The 16,443-nt window shown below is 49.2% G+C and overlaps 1 protein-coding gene across 1 annotated transcript in view; it reads right to left on the bottom strand.

Moving 5' to 3' along the window:
- Nucleotides 1-15,851, bottom strand: part of ACOT11 (acyl-CoA thioesterase 11) — a 61,260-nt gene extending 45,409 nt beyond the window's left edge. The window contains exon 1 of the mRNA XM_025396747.1: nt 15,643-15,851. Within this exon, the coding sequence (XP_025252532.1) occupies nt 15,643-15,675 (33 nt within the window). The 5' untranslated portion in view covers nt 15,676-15,851. The remainder of the gene's footprint in view (nt 1-15,642) is intronic.
- Between the last annotated feature and the right edge of the window lie 592 nt (nt 15,852-16,443).

Here is a 16,443-nt window from a genome sequence, read left to right as displayed (position 1 = left end):
CCAGTTAGAGTGAATTAGGGAAAGAATAAGAGGTAATACAGTGGGAACAGAGAAAACTCTTTCCAAAATGTGTGTGGAAACAGGGAGCAAAGAAAGAAAGTAGCAGCTGGAAGGGGCTTTGTTTGCCTAGAGGCTGGGAGATACTAGAGCTGATTGGTTCATCTGGTCCTGGGACAGATCCAGTAGGAGGGATTCTACTGAGACAGAGAGCTTTCTACAGGACAGGGGCCGTCTAAGAATTGCCTTCGCAGAAGCTCAAAGATCCCTTTTCAGAAATCTATGACTGCTATTTATCATGTACCTACTGTATGCCAGGTCTCGTTCTTGGGGGCCTTTAATTCTCATTCTGAAGCAGGAATCCTCATTCCTTATTTTACAGATGAGAGAAAGGAAATGGACAGGGAACAAAGAAAGGGCCACCCACGCACTCCTGGCCAGTAAAAGGCAAAGGGGAGACTGGACCTGAATCCTTCTGACTCCAGAGCCTTGCAGGAGTGCAGCAGAAGGGACATCAGCTGGAGGGAGATCAGGTCACCCAACAACTGGAACTTCTGATACACAGCCTAGGACTTTGGACGCCTTGTATCAGTTGCCTCCCCGCACTCCTACCTTCTACACGACACGAGCCTATAGGAAAAGAGCTCACTGCAGAAGTGGTTTCTGACCTGTGGATCCCACCCAGGCAGTGGGATCCGCCGGGTAAAGAGTATCACTGCCACCACTCCCCATCCAGAAGGCCTGCCTTCCTGTTTGCCCAGCTGAGAACCAGTCTGCACAGACACACCTTCTCCTCACTTTGCTGCCTGGAAGCTCTAATTCAGTCTTCAAAAGCAAAGGGAGGGTGGGGACCAAGTAAACTCAAAGGCCAAGGAGGGCCTGGGGTGGTGTGGGGGAAGACGGTGCTGAGATGCAAGGCTGTGCTTTTCCCCTCGGACTCTCTTCAGAGGGGGCCCCTCCCTTGGCCCCAAAGTCATTTAATGCTTGGGTCCTTTCCTCTCCCATGTTCGCCCTGCTCTCAAAGCCTATAGGCACATGTACATCTGATCTCTTAACACCCCGTCTCTGTAAATACCTGCCATGGCATTAAGCTACCCGGCACGAAGCAGGCTCCAGTTGGAGGGACCATTATCACCCCCACATCTCTATGCTATGAATGAGGAAGCTGAGGCTTGGGAAGAGAGCCGGTCAAGAACCAGCCAGAGTCTTCCGGCTTCAGACCTCCCACTCATCCCTCCCACCACTCATGGGGCTGTATCCCTGGAGAAGAAAAAGATGAATTGGGTTTCTCCATACCCTCCCTAAGAGATCAAAAGAAAACTCAAACCCACCTGCTTCAGCTCAGCCCAGGTGTGGTGCTGGAAACCAGAGGCTGCTTAAAGGAAGTCCCAAGGCCACTCCCCTTCCGACCTCTCACCGAGTCCAGGCCTGGAACAGGGCCACACCTGGGCAGGGCTACACCCCAGGGCAGATCACAGCCTATTCTAGAGGTCGTAAATAAGACAATGCCAAGGAGTGGAGAGACCTGAGATTCCCCACCCGCAGCAAGCAACTTGAATGTGATCCTCCCTAGGCCACAGCCCAGGTGCTGTTAGCCAAGCTCCGACCTACCAGGCTTCTGAATAGCAGATGAGGTAACGTTGCATACAGCTTTCTTCCTTTTTGTTTTTTTTGTTGTTGTTGTTGTTGTTTTTCTTTTTCTTTTGGAGACAGGGTCTTGCTCTGTCACCCAGGTTGGAGGGCAGTGGCACCTTCATGGCTCACTGCAGCCTCTACCTCCCAGGTTCAAGCAATCCTCCCACCTCAGCCCCTTGAGTAGCTGAGACTACAGGCACACACCACCACGCCTGGCTAAGTTTGTTTTTGTTTTGTTTTTTTGTTTTGTTTTTGAGACGGAGTCTCACTCTGTTGCTCAGGCTGGAGTGCAGTGACACAATCTCAGCTCACTGCAACTTCTGCCTCCTGGGTTCAAGCGATTCTCCTGCCTCAGCCTCCCGAGTAGCTGGGATTACAGGCACAAGCCTCCACACCCAGCTAATTTTTATATTTTTAGTGGAGATGGGGTTTCACCATGTTGGCCAGGCTGGTCTCGAACTAATAACCTTAAGTGATCCACTCCCTCTCAGACTCTCGAAGTGCTGGGATTACAGGCATGAGCCACCACACCAAGCCTAATTTTTTAAATTGTATTTTTAGTAAGACGAGGCCTGTGTTGCCCAGGATGGTCTGGAACTCCTGGGCTCAAGGGATCCTCCTGCCTCTGCCTCCCAAAGTGCTGGGACTACAATCATGAGCCACTGAGTCTGGCCCATAGACCTTTCTAGGCTGTAAAATAATACACACATATAGTAATAAGAACCTCCTTGAAGACAGCGGCCGCGTCTCATGTGTCTCTGGAATCCTGGTGCATCCTTACTAAGCACCTACTAGGTTTCAGGCCTTTCTATACATTATATAAAATTGCTTTGTATCCATAACACCATTCATCCTCACCAAAACCCTGTGAGGGACAATTATTCCTCCTGCACAGAAAAGGGAACTGAGGCTTGGGTTCTAAAAGACTTGTCTAATGGCACTCTGCCAGTGAGCGATAGAGCTGAGATTTTGCTTTTCTCAATACCAAAGCCACTTCTACTCACTGGGCTGCCTCTCCAAAAGTTGCTTAAACTGGGTGCAGTGGCTTACACCTATAATCCCAGCACTTTCAGAGGTCAAGGCAGAAGGATCACTTGAAGCCAGGAATTCAAGACCAGCCTGGGCAACATGGTGAAACCCCATTCTGGAATACATTTTTTAAAAATTAGCCGAGCAGCCGGGCACGGCTCGCACCTGTAATCCCAGTGCTTTGGGAGGCCAAGGTGGGCAGATTGCCTGAGGTCAGGAGTTCGAGACCAGCCTGGCCAACATGGTGAAACCCCGTCTCTACTAAAAATACAAACAATTAGCCAGACATGGTGGCAGGCGCCTGTAATCTCATCTACTCAGGAGGCTGAGGAAGGAGAATTGCTTGAACCCAGGAGGCAGAGGTTGCAGTGAGCCAAGATTGGGCCATTGCACTCCAGCCTGGGCAACAGAGCGAAACTCTGTCTCAAAAAAAAAAGAGAAAAAGTAGACAAGCATAGTTGACACATTGTTCTTTTGGTTGCTAGGTCAGGTGTACCAGTTACTTGGGAGGCTGAGAGGGGAAGCTACAGCAGGAAGATCACCTGAGCCCAGGAATTCAAGGCTGCAGTGAGCTATGATCACACTACTGCACTCCAGCCTGCACAACACAGCGAGACCTCGTCTCGAGAAAACAAAAACAGATGCTTAATAATTCATGTCCACTGATATTAATTGGTTAATGCATCATTTGCTGGGGACAAATTATTACTACTGAAGAAGCACTAGGCAGGATATACATATTACATGGCCAAGGGGGTCAAGGAGGGTGCCCTTAACTCCCTCATTTCTCTGTGGACCTGGCACATCTCTCACATACAGGTGCCTCTGCCTGGATCATTCTTCCAAACCCAGAAAAGCTTTTAGGGCTGACCTAACCCATAATCTCCTCCAGGGAGCCCATCCTGACCACTGGGCTGGTGAGGGGCTATCTTGGTGCTTCCCTCTGTCACATCCTGGCCGTGCTGTGCTGCCATAGTAGGTTTGTATCTCCCTCTGTCTCTCCATCAACCTGAGGGCATCTGAGGACAGGTCTAGTCTGGCTCATCCCTGTGTCCCCAAAGTGTCAGACTCTGGTCTGCCCCAGTCCGTCACTGCCCCAATGTCACCTCCAACCTGCAAGGCTGCCCCTGGGAATGGCAGGAGCACACAGGCCTGCAGCCAGGGAGCTGGCAGAGGACCCAACCAGCAGCACCATCTGTCCCTGGAGCCACGAGACAAAGCAGGCATAAGGCAGAGGTGTCAGTTCCTTGGCTCAGCCAGGTCAGCCCAGGACAAGGAGAGGAGCTTCAGCACCCAGGGCCCCTGCCCAGCTGGGGCGTGGGGTCAGACAAGGCTTTGAATTCTCTAATTAGATCACAGTAGCTTAATACTAGAGCCTTGGTTTTCTAACCGGTAAAGCCAGATAAATACCAGAAGCCTTGCAAAGCTGTTGGGAAGTTTAAATATGCCCAACACTTAGTAGGTCCGCAACAGAAAAGTTTGCTTTCACCATCTCATCTGACCAACTGACCCTGCCATTGAACCACTGAGAAAACTGAGGTTCACATGAGATGGAAAAAAGAAAGAGAAAAGAAAGAAAGGAAAGAAAGAAAGAAAGGAAAGAAAGGAAAGAAAGAAAGAGAAAGAAAAAGAAAGAAAGAAAGAAAGAAAGAAAGAAAGAAAGAAAGAAAGAAAGAAAGAGAGAGAGAGAGAGAGAGAGAGAAAGAAAGAAAGAAAGAAAGAAAGAAAGAAAGAAAGAGAGAAAATTCACCATGGCCAATTATGTGCCGAGTTCTCCATTTTTCCAACATCTCTAATCCTGCCAACAATTTGGCATGATCTGCAGGAAGAGAACTGGTTCATAGTAGGAAACTGATGCCCACAGAGATGAGGTGAGTTACTGCCTCTAAGGCAGCACCCTTTTCATCGTCAGGCTGAGTGACGAGCAGCTCTCCGAAGGCTCCCGGGATGCCAGCTTGGCCCCGCTCCAGCCCAGGCACAGGTGAGGGGCAGTGGGCAGCCTCCCTCGACGCTGAGGTGTGTGGGGTGGGGTCAGCTCAGCCTGGGGCCCTCAATCTACACTGTCAGTGTGCGAGGGTGGGCAGAGGAGGCTGGGATGGGGTGGGTCCACATGTAACAGTGAGGCCACATTCTGGGTACACAGAAGTTCCAGATGCCCCCTAGCCAAGACAAGGGCTGGAAAGGGGGACCCAGTCTAGCAGATGAGAGCTCTGGGTCTCTCGCCAGGTGTGTGAGCCCAGGCACATCACCTCACTTCTCTGTGCCTCGTCTCTCACGGGGGCTGAGCCTTTCACCCACCTCCCTGTTGTGAGGAGTCAGGGTGAATGGGGAGGCAGCTGAGACCTTCAAGGTGCTGGCCATACAGAGAAGAGGAACCATGATGATGTGTTTCCCTGGGTCGCTGAGCCCAGCATGCAGGGACTGCATACCTTGGCACTAAGCCTGGGGACCAGAGGGCCCTCATGGCTCTCACAGTCAGGTAGGCAGGACAACATGACTCACAGCGCTCAAAAGCCCAAACTTAGCCTACGAGGCCTGGACCCCCAGCCTGCAGGTCCTGGAAGCCTCCCCTCAGCCTCTTCCAACTGTTCCCTTTGCTTCCTCCACTCCAAGTGGAGTGAGGAGTCAGCAGCAGGGGCTGCTGGGCCCCTATTCAGTTGATCAGATGCACCAAGCTCGCCCCAACCGTGGAGCTTGCAAATGGATGCTGTTCCCCTTGCCTGGAATGCTCTTCCCCCAGATCATCCCGAGGCTGCCTTCTCAGCTGCTAGGTTTCTGCTCAGCTGTCGTCTGCTCAGAGAGCTCCCCGCTGGCCCCCTCATCATTCTCTCACAGTTCCCTGTTCTCCAGACAGTCTCAATTTAATCCCAGCAATGCTACTTACTAGCTGTGCGACCTCAGGCAACTTACTTAACCTGTCTGTCTCAGTTTCATCTTTAACACAGACACAATTATCTACTTCACAGAGTTGTTATAAGGAATAATGAGTTAATGCAGGCATGGCATACAGCTAGCACTTGTATGGCATTTACTCTTATTACTACTATTCACAGCATTTATTGCAGATTTTCAGCATTGTTTATTTGAATACCTTCTCCCTATCTCCCCTGCACTAGCTGTCAGCTCCAGGAGACAGGCTGCATCATCGGCCACAGCATACCCGGCACCTGCTACCTATTAATCCCCTGGTACAGTAAGTACCTGTGGAGGGAACAAGTGAAGCGTGTACACCATCCTGAGGAGACGTCATCAACTATAGGGACAGGCAAGATGAGGATTCAAAGGGGAAATGATAGCTGAGCTGGCTTTTGAAGGATGAAGAAGAGTCCTCCACTGAACAGGGAAAAGTTGGAAGCTTTTCATCTCAGATGTGGAATAAAACAAGGATGCCCACTTTCACCACTTATATCCAGCATAATACTGGAAGTCCTAGCCAGAGCAATTAGGCAAGAGAGAGAAATAAAGGGCATCCAAATTGGAAAGCAGGAATTTAAATTGTCCCTGTTTGCAGATGTCATAATCCTATACACAGAAAACCCTAAATCCTCCACTAAAACACTGGTAGGAATAATAAATTCAGTAAAGTTTCAGGATCAAAATCAACATACAAAAAAGTCAGTAGTCTTTGTTTTGTTTTTGTTTTTGTTTTTGTTTTTTTGAGACGGAGTCTCGCTCTGTCACCCAGGCTTGAGTGCAGTGGCTGGATCTCAGCTCACTGCAAGCTCCGCCTCCCAGGTTTATGCCATTCTCCTGCCTCAGCCTCCCGAGCAGCTGGGACTGCAGGTGCCCACCACCTCGCCCGGCTAGTTCTTTGTATTTTTTAGTAGAGACGGGGTTTCACTGTGTTAGCCAGGATGGTCTCAATCTCCTGACCTCGTGATCCGCCCATCTCGGCCTCCCAAAGTGCTGGGATTACAGGCTTGAGCCACCGCGCCCAGCCAGTAGTCTTTCTATATACTAATAGCAAACTATCTAAAAAAGAAAATCTAGAAAACAATCCCATTGACAATAGCTACCAAAAATAAAATAAAATGAAATAAAATAAAATACCTGAGAGTAAGTTTAACCAAAGAGGTAAAAAGCCAGGAGTGGTGGCTCATGCCTGTAATTCCAGCTACTCAGGAGGCTGAGGTGGGAGGATCGCTGAGCCCAAGAGTATGAGACTAGCCTGGGCAACATACAAAACTCCATCTCTTTAAAAAAAAATTTTTTTTTTCAGTGCTCACATGGGTAGATAAAGAATTCTAATTTTCTTTTTTTTCTTTTTTTTTTTGAGACAGAGTATTGCTCTGTCGCCCAGGCTAAAGTGCAGTGGTGCGATCTTGGCTCACTGCAACCTCCGCCTCCCGGGTTCAAGCAACTCTCCTGCCTCAGCCTCCTGAGTAGCTGGGATTACAGGCACGCACCACCATGCCCGGCTAATTTTTGTATTTTTAGTAGAGACAGGATTTCACCATGTTGACCAGACTGGTCTCAAACTCCTGACCTTGTGATCCACCCGCCTAGGCCTCCCAAAGTGCCAGGATTACAGGCGTCAGCCACCACCACCGGCCTAAGTATAAATTTTTTCAAAGTTTTTTAAATAAAAAAAAAAATCAGCCAGTTGTGGTGGCACATGCCTGTAGTCTCAACTACTTGGGAGGCTGAGGCAGGAGTATCATTTGAGCCCAGGAATTCATAGCTGCAGTGAGCTATGATCAGACCACTGTACTCCAACCTGGGCAACAGAGGGAAACACTGTCTCTTAAAAACTAAATAAAGGAGATGAAAGATCTCTACAGTGAAGGCCAGGTACTGTGGCTCACGTCTGAAATCCCGGCACTTTGGGAGGCTGAGGTGGGTGGATCACCTAAGGTCAGGAGTTCGAGACCAGCCTGGCCAATATGGTGAAACCCTGTCTCTACTAAAAATACAAAAATTAGCCAGGCATGGTGGCACACACCTGTAATCTCAGCTACTCGGGGGGTTGAGGCAGGATAATCACTTGAGCCCAGGAGGCAAAGGTTGCAGTGAGCCAAGATTGCCTGGGTGACAGAGTGAGACTCCATCTCAAAAAAAAAAAAAAAAAGATCTCTACAATGAAAACTATAAAACATTAATGAAAGAAATTGAAGAAGATATAAATGAAAAGATTCCACATTCATGGATTGGAAGAATTAATGTTAAAATGTCCATACTACTCAAAGCAATCTACAGATTCAATGCAATCCCTATCAAAATGCCAATGACATTCTTCCCAGAAATAGAAAAAACAAGTCTAAAATTCATATGAAACCACAAAAGACCCCAGATAGCCAAAGCAATCTTGAGCAAAAAGAACAGAGCCAAAGGCATCATACTATACTACCTGATTTCAAAATATACTACAAAGCTACATTAATCGACAGACATATAGATCAATGGAACAGAATAGAGAGCTCCAAAATAAATCTACACATTTACAGCCAACTGATTTTCAACAAAGGTGCCAGAACACACACTGGGGAAGGGACAGTCTATTCAACAATTGATGTTGGGAAAACTGGATACCCACATGTAAAAAATCAAATGAAATGAAATCAAGAACTGAAATCAAACCCTTATCTCTCACTGTATAAAAAATCAACTCAGGCCAGGCGTGGTGGCTCACCCTGTAATCTCAGCACTTTGGGAGGCTGAGGCAGGCAGATCACTCAGTCAAGAGTTCGAGACTAGGCTGGCCAACATGGTGAAATCCCATTTCTACTAAAAATACAAAAGTTAGCTAGGTGTGGTGGCATGTGCCTGTGATCCCAGCTACTCGGGAGGATGAGGCAGCAGAAGAATCGCTTGAACCTGGGAGGCAGAGGTTGCAGTGAGCCGAGATCATGCCACTGCACTCCAGCCTGGGCGACAGAGCGAGACTCCATCTCAAAAAAATAAATAAGAAATAAAAAATTAAAACTCAAAATGAATTAAAGACTTAAATGTACAACCCCCAAACTACAAAATTACTGGAAGAAAACATAGGGGAAACAGTTCATGACGTTGTGCTAGGTAAGAATTTTTTGGATAAGGTGTCAAAAGCACAGGCAACAAAAGCAAAAATATATGTGATTTCTTTATACTAAAATAATTCTGCACAGCAAAGGAACCAATCAACAGAGTTAAGAGACAACCTACAGAATGGGAGAAAATATTTACAAACTATACATCTGACAAGAGGTTAACACCCAAAATATACAAAGAAGTAAAACAACTCAATAGCAACAATAACAACAAAAAACTAAAATGGGCAAAAGACCTGAATAGGCATTTCTCAAAGGAAGATACACAAATGTCCACCAGGTATATGAAAAAAACGCTCAACATCACTAATCATCGTGGAAATGCAAATCAAAACCATAATGAAATAGCATCTCACACTTGTCAGAATGGCTACTATCAAAAAACCAGAGCCGGGAGTGGTGGCTCAAGCCTGTAATCCCAGCACTTTTGGAGGCCAAGGCAGGTGGATCACGAGGTCAGGAGTTCGGGACCAGCCTGACCGACATGGTGAAACCCCTTCTCTACTGAAAATACAAAAAATTAGCCAGGCGTGGTGTCACAATGTCTGTAATCCCAGCTACTTGGGAGGCTGAGGCAGGAGAATCACTTGAACCCGGGAGGCAGCAGTTGCAATGAGCCAAGATTGCGCCACTACACTCCAGCCTGGGAGACAGAGCGAGACTCCGTCTCAAAAAACAAACAACAAACAAACAAACAAAAACAGAAGACAATATGTGTTGGCAAGGATTCGGGGAAAAGGCAACCCTTTGACACTGCTGATGGGAGTGTAAATTGGTACAGCCATTATGGAAAACAGTACGGAGGTTCCTCAAAAAGTTAAAAATAGAATTACCATATGATCCAGCAGTCCCACTACTGGGTATATAGCCAAAGGAAATGAAATCAGTATGTTGAAGAGATACCTGCACTCCCATGTTTATTGCAGCACTCTTCACAAGAGCCAAGATACAGAACCAACTAAGGGTCCACCAGTGGATGAATGAATTTTTTAAATGTAGTATAAAGCCGGGTGTGGTGGCTCAAACCTGCAATCCCAACACTTTGGGAAGCCAAGGGGAGAGGAGAGCTTGAGGCCAGGAGTTCAAGACCAGCCTGGTCAACATAGAGAGAACCCATCTCTACAAAAACTTAAAAAAAAAAAATTTGCTGGGCACAGTGGTGCATACCTCTAACACCCAGCTACTCAGGCGGCTGAGGCAGGAGGCTTGCTTGAGCCCGGGAGCTCAAGGCTGCAGTGAGCCACAATTGCACCACTGTATTCCAGCCTGGGTGACAGAGCCAGACTCCATCTCAAAAAAGAAAAAAAAAAAAAAAATATATATATATATATATATGTATGTATATACACACACACACACACACACACACACACTATGGAATACTATTCAGCCATAAAAATAAAATAAAATCCTGCCATTTGCAACTACATGGATGAACCTGGAGTATGTTATGGTGGGTTTTTTGTTTGTTTGTTTTCTTTTGTTTTGTTTTGTTCTTGTGTGTGACAGGGTCTGGCTCTGTTGCCCAGGCTGGAATGCAGTAACTTCAGCTCACAACAACCTCCACCTGCCAGGCTCAAGCCATCCTCCCACCTCAGCATCCCAAGTAGCTGGGACTAGAGGCGCATGCCACCACACCGGGCAATTTTTGTGGTTTTTGTAGAGATCGGGTTTTGCCATGTTGTCCAGGCTGGCCTCGAAGTCCTGCACTAAAGCGATCCGCCCATCTCAGCCTCCCGAAGTACTGGGATTATGGGCATGAGCCGCCTCCCCGAGTATGTTATGTTAAGTGAAATAAAGGCCAGGCACAGAAAGACAAATACCACATGACCTCACTCAGATGTGAATCTTAAAAGGTTGATTTCATGGAAATAGAGTATAATGCTGCTTATCAGAGGCAGGGGTTGTTAGCGGGGATGGAGAGATCTTGGTCAGAGGATGCATAATTACACTTAGGAGGAATAAATTTCAAGAGACCTATTATACAGTAAGGTGATGTAGTTAATTACAACATATTGTATTCTTGAAAAACGTAGAGTAGATGTTCTGCACTATCACCAAAAAAATGAAAACGATGTGAGGTAATGCATCTATTAGGTTTAATCATTATATAATGTATATATACTTCAAAACATCATTTGTACATGATAAAAACATAGATTGTTATCTGTCCATTTATTTTTAAAAAAATTTTTTTTGAGACAAAGTCTTGTTCTGTCACCCAGCCTGGAGTGCGGTGGCGCAATCTCAGCTTACTGCAACCTCCACCTCCCAGGTTCAACTGAGCATATCCTGCTTATTTTTGTATTTTTAATAGAGATGGAGTTTCTCCATGTTGGTCAGGCTGGTCTCAAACTCCTGACCTCAAGTAATCCACCCGCCTCGGCCTCCCAAAGTGTTGGGATTATAGGCATGAGCCACCATGCCTGGCCCATTTTAATTTTTTTTTTTTTAATGAGGTAATCATTCGCTTATGCTATGCATATTAAAATAACATTTTGGAGAGAGAAAAAAAAAAGAGTCCTCTAAATAAATTAAGAACACTAAGAGTGGGCCGGGCATGGTGGCTCACACCTGTAATCCCAGCACTTTGGGAGGCCAAGGCGGGTGGATCACCTGAGGTCAGGAGTTCGAGACCAGCCTGGCCAACATGGTGAAACCCCATCTCTACTAAAAACACAAAAAATTAGCCAGGTGTGATGGCACCCACCGTAGTCCCAGCTACTCAGGAGGCTGAGGCATGAGAATCGCTTGAACCAGGGAGGCGGAGGTTGCAGTTAGCTGAGATGGCACCACTGTACTCCAGCCCTCCAGCCTGGGCGACAGAGTGAGACTCTGTCTCCAAAAAAAAAAAAAAAAAAACACTAAGAGTGTCTGCCCATAGCTGAGCCTGGGGTTCACATATGGCTCCTGAACAGGCTGATGCTACACGTTCAAGTCTCACCTCTTCCTCCAGGAAGCCTTCTGGGACCAACTCAATCTGCTTCTGAGCACCCGTGGTCACTCATTCATTCAGCAGTTTTGGGACTCCTTGTATATGATAGGTCCATCATTTTATGTCTAAGGTCTCCCCATCTCCAACACAGAGTAGGGTCCTCAGGAGAGACGGGACCCTGCCTCTCACTGTCAGGATCAACCTCATGGTGGCAGACAAACCCTTCACAAACATTTCACAGCCCCAGGATGTCCAGGCTGGCGAAGACCTCAGGGATCACCCAGCACCCTAAGGACTAGAGAGAGGAACCCCTGGCCAAAGATCACACAGTGAGCAGTGGGGTGAACATCCAATCATTGTGCCCTGAACCTCCCCACACTCTGAGTTAGACCCCTTATGAAGCTGAGGAGGTTGTGGGGAGCTCTCCAGCTGTCCTCAGGTTCAAGGTAAAGCAGTAGGATTGCATTGTGCGGTTGGAGGTTAATACAAAAATTAGCCAGGCATAGTGGTGGGCACCTGTAATCCCAGCTACTCGGGAGGCTACTCGGGAGGCTAGGCAGGAGAATCCCTTGAATCTGGGAGGCGGAGGCTGCAGTGAGCCAAGATTGCACCACCACACTCCAGCCTGGGTGACAGAGTGAGACTCCGTCTTAAACCAAAAACAAAAACAACCAGCCCCATCACCATTTCTGGAGTGAAAAAAGCTTCTGAACCCCACTGAGAGCTGACCTGGGCCAGGCTAGACCTGAGGCTGGGCAGAGGCTCCCAGACCTCCCAGGACCCCTGCCCACCTCCTACAAGGGCACCAGTGCGTCCCTGCTAGCCCAGAAATGTGAGACTCAGTGCCCAGTGTAGACTGACGTCTTGGATAGGGAAAGGAGAAGAGTTCTCCACGTGGAGAGGCAAGGATTGAAGCAGGACAGGGAGACCTTTCTGGCACCACCACACTGGCACTCAGCAGTTCTCCCAGCCCCGAGCATGGCAGCAGGCTGGCCACTTCATTCAGTCACCCACTCACTTGCTGGGTACCCAGGGATGAGTAGGGACCAGAGCCCTCGAACTCCAATGCTGACTCTGTCTACAGTGCCACAGGACACTGAAAATGGCCCCCAACCATGCAAAGTGGAGTTTGTGGATTATCTGACACCCCCTCTCTGTTTCCAGTTTAGTCCCTATTAAAGACAGTTTGGTGAGTTTGTTGTTGTTATTGTTGTTGTTGTTTTGAGACCACTCTGTTGCCCAGGCTGGAGTGCAGTGGTGCGATCTCGGTTCACTGCAACCTCTGCCTCCTGGGTTCAAGCGATTCTTCTGCCTCAGTGTCCCGAGTAGCTGGGACTATAGGAGCGCGCCACTATGCCCAGCTAATTTTTGTATTTTTGGTAGAGACAGGGTTTCACCATGTTGGCCAGGCTGGTCTCAAATTCCTGGCCTCAAGTGATCCACCCGTCTCGGCCTCCCAAAGTGCTGAGATTACAGGCATGAGTCACCACGCCCGGCTTGGTGGGGCTTTTTGTTTGTTTTTGTTTTTGTTTTGAGACAGGATCTCACTCTGTCATCCAGGCTAGAGTACAGTAGCATGGTCTTGGTTCACTGCAGCCTTCACCTCCCAGGCGGGCTCAAGTGATCCTCCCACCTCAGCCTCCCAAGTAGCTGGGTCCGCAGGTACGTGCCACCATGCCCAGCTTTTTTTTTTTTTTTTGTATTTTTGGTAGAGATGGGATTTCACCATGTTGGCCAGGCTGGTCTCAAACTCCTGAGCTCAAGCAATTCACCTGCCTCAGCCTCCCAAAGTGCTAGGATGACAGGTGTGAGCCACCATGCCTGGCCAGGGATTGTTTATTTGTTTGCTTGTTTGCTTTTCATTAAAAACAGCTTTGGCACCAAGCCAGAAAATGTTCCCAAACCCTCTTGTATTCCAGAGGAACTAAGGGAATTCGAGAGAAATCCAAAGAGATCCACCATCCAGGCAGTGGTGCAGAGGTGGCAATCAAGGCCACAGTGTTCTTAGCTGACAGGAGGCCACCTGTGTCCTCAAGAGCCCAACTTCCACCCCCAACACCCACCTCCACCCCCAGACTCAATAGAGGCAGTGCAAGGAAGCTGAATGCCAGCTGGGCTCAGAGTCGGGACATGTGGGTTGGAATCCCACATCTGCGCCTTCCTCTGGCTGAGCCTCAGATTCCTTAAGAGCTCAGACTCTGGGGCCAAACTGCTGGGTTCAGATCCCAGCTCTGCCACTTCCTACCAGTGTGATCTTGAGCAAGTCACTTACCCTCTGTGAGATTCCTTATCTGGGATACGGGGATGATAACTGCACCTACCTCATAGAGAACTGAATGAGTTCATACATGCAAAAAAGCTATGTGAAGATTGGTTACCATTGTTATCTCTGTAAAACAGTGATAATGATATGTCTGTTCCCCAGCGCCTTGCCCCCATTTACTGATGAAGGAAAAAGTCATAAAGGGTTAAATACAACAAGGCATAGGAGAAGATACGAGCAGCCCCTCCCACCTGGGAGACACTCTGGCCTGCACTCAGATGACAAGAGCAAGCGGCCCTGCTACTCAGATCCCACCCTTGGCCTCACTGCTGAAAAGCTGCCTGTCCCCGTTCATTCATTAAGCATTCCCTGGCCTCTGGCCACACCCATCCCTGTGCTGGGTACACCAAGAGCAGCCTTGTGTTGCTCCCTGGCTGGTGGGAGGGATGTATGTGCCAGTCTAGCACACAATCCAGTGTGAAAACGAGTTAACGCAGAGGCTCGTGGTGCCATGAGAAATCTGGGAAGGACTTCCAGAGGAGGCAGCACCTGAGCTGAGATCTGAGGACTCAGAAGGAACTTGCCAGGGAGACAAGTTTGGGGAGATGCAGGAAGGCTGGGGGTAGCTCCAGCAGAAGACACAGCAAGTACAACATCCCAGAGGAGAGAACAAAGGTGGGACACCGAGGCCGCGGAGAGCAGCTCGATATGGCTGAGGCAGAGACAACAGAGGGGTAGGGATGGTGGAAGGAAAATGGAGGTGTGGGCAGGGGCCAGAGTGCCAATATCCCTTTGTCTCAAGTAAGGAATGTGAAAATCATCCTCAGGTAGCTGTCTGAGCAGGTGAGGGGTCAGCACATTTACCTTTTAGAAGCATCCCTCCAGTGTGGAGAGTGGACTGAAAGGGGCTGACATGGGACAGGGCAGCCAGGGGAGACAAGATGCACAGGGTCCGGTGCGGATGCTGAGTTCTGCAGTGGCTGTGCAGATGGAGGGAGGGGACGGATAAGACATTTATTTGTTCCAGCCCCTTTAAAAAAAAGGCTTTTCCTGGAAATATCCTCAGAGGTCAGCCACACTACACCCATTACAACCTCTGCCAGTGTGTCCTGAGCCCATCTCCATACACTCCATCCACTGCCAGGCGCTGCTGGGCACTTAGGTCTGCCATGTGCCTCCGCACCTAATCTCAGCTCCAAAGTGCAGAGAAAAGTTCTCTTCAAGGTCACTTTGCAGGACAGCTTTCCGCAGTCCTCATGTGATCCTGTGCTTGCTCTCCCAAAGAGGTTCCACTCCCCGAGAACGCCCACCTCACCCCACCACACATACTCACTCCCACACATACCTCACACCCTGTCTCTCCCACCAGCTCTGTGGCTTTGGGGGTCCTGAGCTCTGAGCATGAAGCAGCGCAAGGCCATGGAGCTCAGATGTCCCCCAGAAACATGTACAGAACTCTGCAGGGAGAAACATACGCCCACCAAATAGAATTCCAGAGGCCAACACTTGCTGAAGGTGATTCCACTGAGCACAGCCAGCCCGTAGGGGATCTGACAGCCCCTGGAGCCTGTTTGGAGACTGCTGCTGATAATAAACCAGCCCAGGGGCTCTGCGATTTCTCCTTCCAAAAGAGCTAGAAAATGGCCCGTGGAGAGTGTGAGGAGATGCAGAGCGTATGAGTTAAAATGGAAACGTCAATCTCTTTCTGGGTGCCCAGCCTCCAGAGCCCTCCCGCTGCCCCAGCCCACCCTCCATACCCGTCGCAGGTGATTTCCGACATTCTGGATCATCGCGCCGGGTGGCCGGGGAAAGCAGCACCCTCCCAGAGACAAAAGCTGGTCACCTGAGCAACAGCCAGGCCCCGCTCCAAATGAAGCCTGTGGGCCTCTCCTGCTCCTCCTCCCCAGCTCCTGCCCGCCCACCAGAGCCAGCTGTGATCACCCCGCGTCCCGCCTCTCTTCAGACTTCCCTCGGCCCCCCTTCTCCTAGGAGCCCTGCACAGAAAGCTCCAGTGCCCGCCTAGCGGAGAAGAAGGACGGGACTGCCAGCTAGGCCACAGACACGTCAAGGAGCCTGTGCCCGCCCACTGGGCACCCAGCCCCAGTCAAACTCCAGGCACCCCCAGTCCCAAAGCCCATCATCCTGCCAACAGTGTCTCTTGGCGCTGTGATCACTCCCGGGGAAGGGGGCTGGCGGGGGCGTCCAGGTCCCTCATCCCAGCCAGCAGATAGGCAAAACAGCCATGAGGCTTCCATCCATCCACAAAGGGTCAGGCTGGAAGGTGGCAGGAGGCCAGGGAGCTGCCAGCAACCTCCCGGAGAGATACCAGACCCACCTGCTAGGATTCTTCACCCCGGGAGCGCTGCCCACCAGCTTCTCAGCTCCAGGCCGCAGGCATCCAGCAGTTGCTGTTTGGGGACAGGACACACCCCTCACTTCCTTTAAATAGGCAGTGTGACTTTTCTAAAAGTGGCATCTGCCAAATTCCACCCCAGCGGCCATGCAGGCTTCAGCCCCTTGGGACACCCACTCCAGTTTCTCTCTAGCCACCACCAACT

The sequence above is a fragment of the Theropithecus gelada genome, chromosome 1 (assembly GCF_003255815.1).
Source record: "Theropithecus gelada isolate Dixy chromosome 1, Tgel_1.0, whole genome shotgun sequence".
NCBI classification, from domain to species: Eukaryota; Metazoa; Chordata; class Mammalia; order Primates; family Cercopithecidae; genus Theropithecus; species Theropithecus gelada.
Note: the sequence above shows the minus strand (reverse complement) of the source record. Positions and strands in the feature narration are given on the sequence as shown.